Source organism: Crocuta crocuta, unplaced genomic scaffold (genome assembly GCF_008692635.1).
Source record: "Crocuta crocuta isolate KB4526 unplaced genomic scaffold, BGI_CrCroc_1.0 scaffold693, whole genome shotgun sequence".
Taxonomy (NCBI): Eukaryota; Metazoa; Chordata; class Mammalia; order Carnivora; family Hyaenidae; genus Crocuta; species Crocuta crocuta.
This window is the reverse complement of record NW_027527545.1, coordinates 517,608-520,364: the sequence shown is the minus strand read 5'-3', so window position 1 is coordinate 520,364 and position 2,757 is coordinate 517,608. Positions and strand designations below refer to the sequence as shown.

The following is a 2,757-nucleotide window of genomic DNA, read 5'->3' as shown; positions in this document are numbered from 1 at the left end:
TCCCCCTTCCCTTCCCCCCCGCCCCAGCCCCGGGGGGGGGTGGGGTGGGGGGGGTGGGCAGTGTCCCCAGTGCTGTGGGGAGGCTTCCAAGATCAGACAGGCGTCCCCCTCAGGTGGCGGCTGGAGGCCTCCATTGCTGAAAGGAAAGGGTGAGGAGTAAAAGAAGGTTATGGAAGCACAGAGGCGATCCGGTTTCCCCCAGCGCGTACGTCATCACCTGCGAGGAGAAATCAAAGATTGAGGGGGGACGGCTGGGGTGGGAGGGCAGAGGAGGGACAGTCACAGGGCCTCCTGCTCCCCTGCCCCTGCCCCCCACTCTCACTCTGGTGGCCCTGCCTCCTCCCCCATCTGCCCGGAGGCCCTACCTCCAGGTTGGCTACATGAAGCTGGCAGGGAGAGGAGGGGAATGGATGATGGGGAGAAGGGAAGGGAGAGCGAGGGCAGGAAAGAAGGGCCATGTTAAGAGCCGAGTGCTGAGGAGGAGAGACCCTGTCTTTGTTTGCTCCCTTCGGCCGGATGCAAGAAAGCCAGGCCCCTGGCTCCCCAGATCACCCTCCTCAGGCTTCCTGGGGGCCTCCCTATTCCAACATGGCAGCACTTCCCTTGCAGACCGGAAGTGCTACCGCGGTAATGGGCAAACTAACCAAGAGATAGGTATCTGAGGAAGATGCCCCTAGTCCTTCAAACCAGGTCTGCCGCCAGGCCTCAGGTGGTGGTCCGCCTCTCTGGGGGTCTGGAGTCTGGCTTCCGGGGCTGGGAAGGGGCAGGACTAGGGGCATGTGAGAGGTGAGGGCGCAAGGAAGAGAGGGAGTTGAGAGAGGAAGCGCAGGGCGTGAGGGGGAAGAGCGGGCATGTAAGGAGCGGTCGGGAAGGGAAGGCACGTGAGAGGAGGAAGGAGGCAGAGAGGCCGGAGGGCAGCAGGGGCCCAGGGAAAAGCAGATGGGTGAGTGCACCGACCAGGGTCCTGGCCTCGAAGCGTGCAAATGAGCAAGGGTAACGTGAAGGAGCTGGGCTAGCGGGTGGAGCCACACGAGTTGGCGAAGGCCCCTGGCGGTGGGGATGAAGCTGGAGGGGCTGGGGGTGGGGCAGGCACTGCAAGCGGACAGTGGGGCCAGGGGAACAAAACGTGCGAGGGAGGGAGCAGGCCTGGCTGTCCCCCACGTGGCTGGTCCTGACTTGGCCGTGTGTGTACGTGCGTCTGTGTGTGTGTGAGTGCGTAAGTCAAGGTGTCTCCTCCTCGCTTGCTTCTGGGAGGGGGAAGGGCCCGTGTCCGCGCGAGGAACAAGATGACTCACTGTAGGGGACACAGTCGTACTGCACCTCCAGGTACTTGTAAGTTCCGGGGCAGGGGTCGGGAAAGGCGTCCGAGCCGGCAACCACCACGCACTGGGTACGGTTGTTACACCTGAGGGAAGAGACAGGGAGCTGGGAAAACACAGGCCTGGAACCCGGGGGGGAGGGGGGGTGCATCTAGGGCCAGGAGAGCATCGAGCACCCCCAAACCGAGAAGGAACTGTGGCGACCGGGGCCAGCGGCCTCGTGCGGGTATCACATCCTGCTTCCTGCCCGCACTCTTCCCCACCACACAGGGTTCTTCTGCTCTCAGCCTCCGGGCTGGGCCAGAGCTGCGCCCCGTGAACCGCCTCCCCCGCTGCCCTTCACCACCTGCACCCCATCGGGGTGTCACTCCTGCCATCCCGTCCTGGGTGTCTTTCCTGAACTGACCGTACGACGTGAGGCCACACGTACGAGTACAAGGTGGGGTCTCTGCAGACTTGCTGCTAACGAGATGCCCGCAGGGCCCGTGTCCACCTGAGGCCACGCCTCAGACGTGTACGCATCTCACCCTTTGGGCAGCGCTGCCGTGACCTTCCGCAGTGGGACACAGGCAGGCCCCTCACCTCACGCGGAAGCCATTCTCAGTGCCCCAAGGGTCCCCACCAATGCCCAGGAGCCTGGCCAGCACGTAGACGGACTACCTAACCACACGCTGATGCTTCTCCTCTGCTGTGTCTCCAGCCAAGGTCTCTGTCCCTGCAGCCGCCCAGGGCTCCGCATTAACTGATGAGGATCTGCTCGACCCCACCCACCGCATCCCCTTGTTTAAAACACAGAGCACCGGGGCGCCTGGGGGGCTCAGTCCGTTGAGCATCTGACTTCAGGTCATGATCTCATAGTTCGTGAGTTCGAGCCCCACATGGGGCTCTGTGCTGACAAGCCCAGAGCCTGTTCAGACTGTTTTCCTCTCTTTCTACCCATCCCCAGTGTGTGCTCTGTCTCTCAAAAATAAATCAACATTAAAAAAAATTTTTTAAACACAGAGCATTGGCCTCAGAAGGATCAGGAGAGAGTTACCCAGGACCCAGCGACTGCATCCCCAGCTACGCGCCCCCAAGACCCAGGAGCAGGTGCTCAACTAGTCGTACGCGGATGTTCCCGGCAGCACCACCGACGCAAGAGCCAAGATGTGCGAACAGCCGAATGTCCGCTGACGGATGAGGGTACAAGCGGAAGCAGCCCATCCACACGGTGGGATATGACTGGGCCACAGAAACAGAAAGACTGCTTCATGTGCTACAGTGTGGACGGACCCTGGAAACGTCAAACTGAGCAAGAGAAGTCAGACACCAGAGGCCGTTTTTCACGGTTCTATTCCTGTGAATTGTCCAGAGCAGGCAAATCGCCAGGGGCTGAGAGAGGGGATGGTGGCGGGGGGGCCAGTGGTGGTGGGGCAGTGACTGGATGGGGTTGCCCTTC

The 2,757-nt window shown here is 61.8% G+C and overlaps 1 protein-coding gene and 1 long non-coding RNA gene across 2 annotated transcripts in view; one reads left to right on the top strand and one right to left on the bottom strand.

Annotated features, from left to right (window-relative positions):
• LOC144232633 (uncharacterized) overlaps positions 1–2,680 on the top strand; it is a 35,768-nt gene extending 33,088 nt beyond the window's left edge. Inside the window, exon 4 of the long non-coding RNA XR_013335475.1 lies at positions 2,322–2,680. This is a non-coding gene — a long non-coding RNA (uncharacterized LOC144232633). The remainder of the gene's footprint in view (positions 1–2,321) is intronic.
• ADGRL1 (adhesion G protein-coupled receptor L1) overlaps positions 1–2,757 on the bottom strand; it is a 43,396-nt gene that overhangs the window by 19,719 nt on the left and 20,920 nt on the right. The window contains 1 exon segment of the mRNA XM_077765446.1: positions 1,296–1,405. Coding sequence (XP_077621572.1) covers positions 1,296–1,405 — 110 coding nt within the window.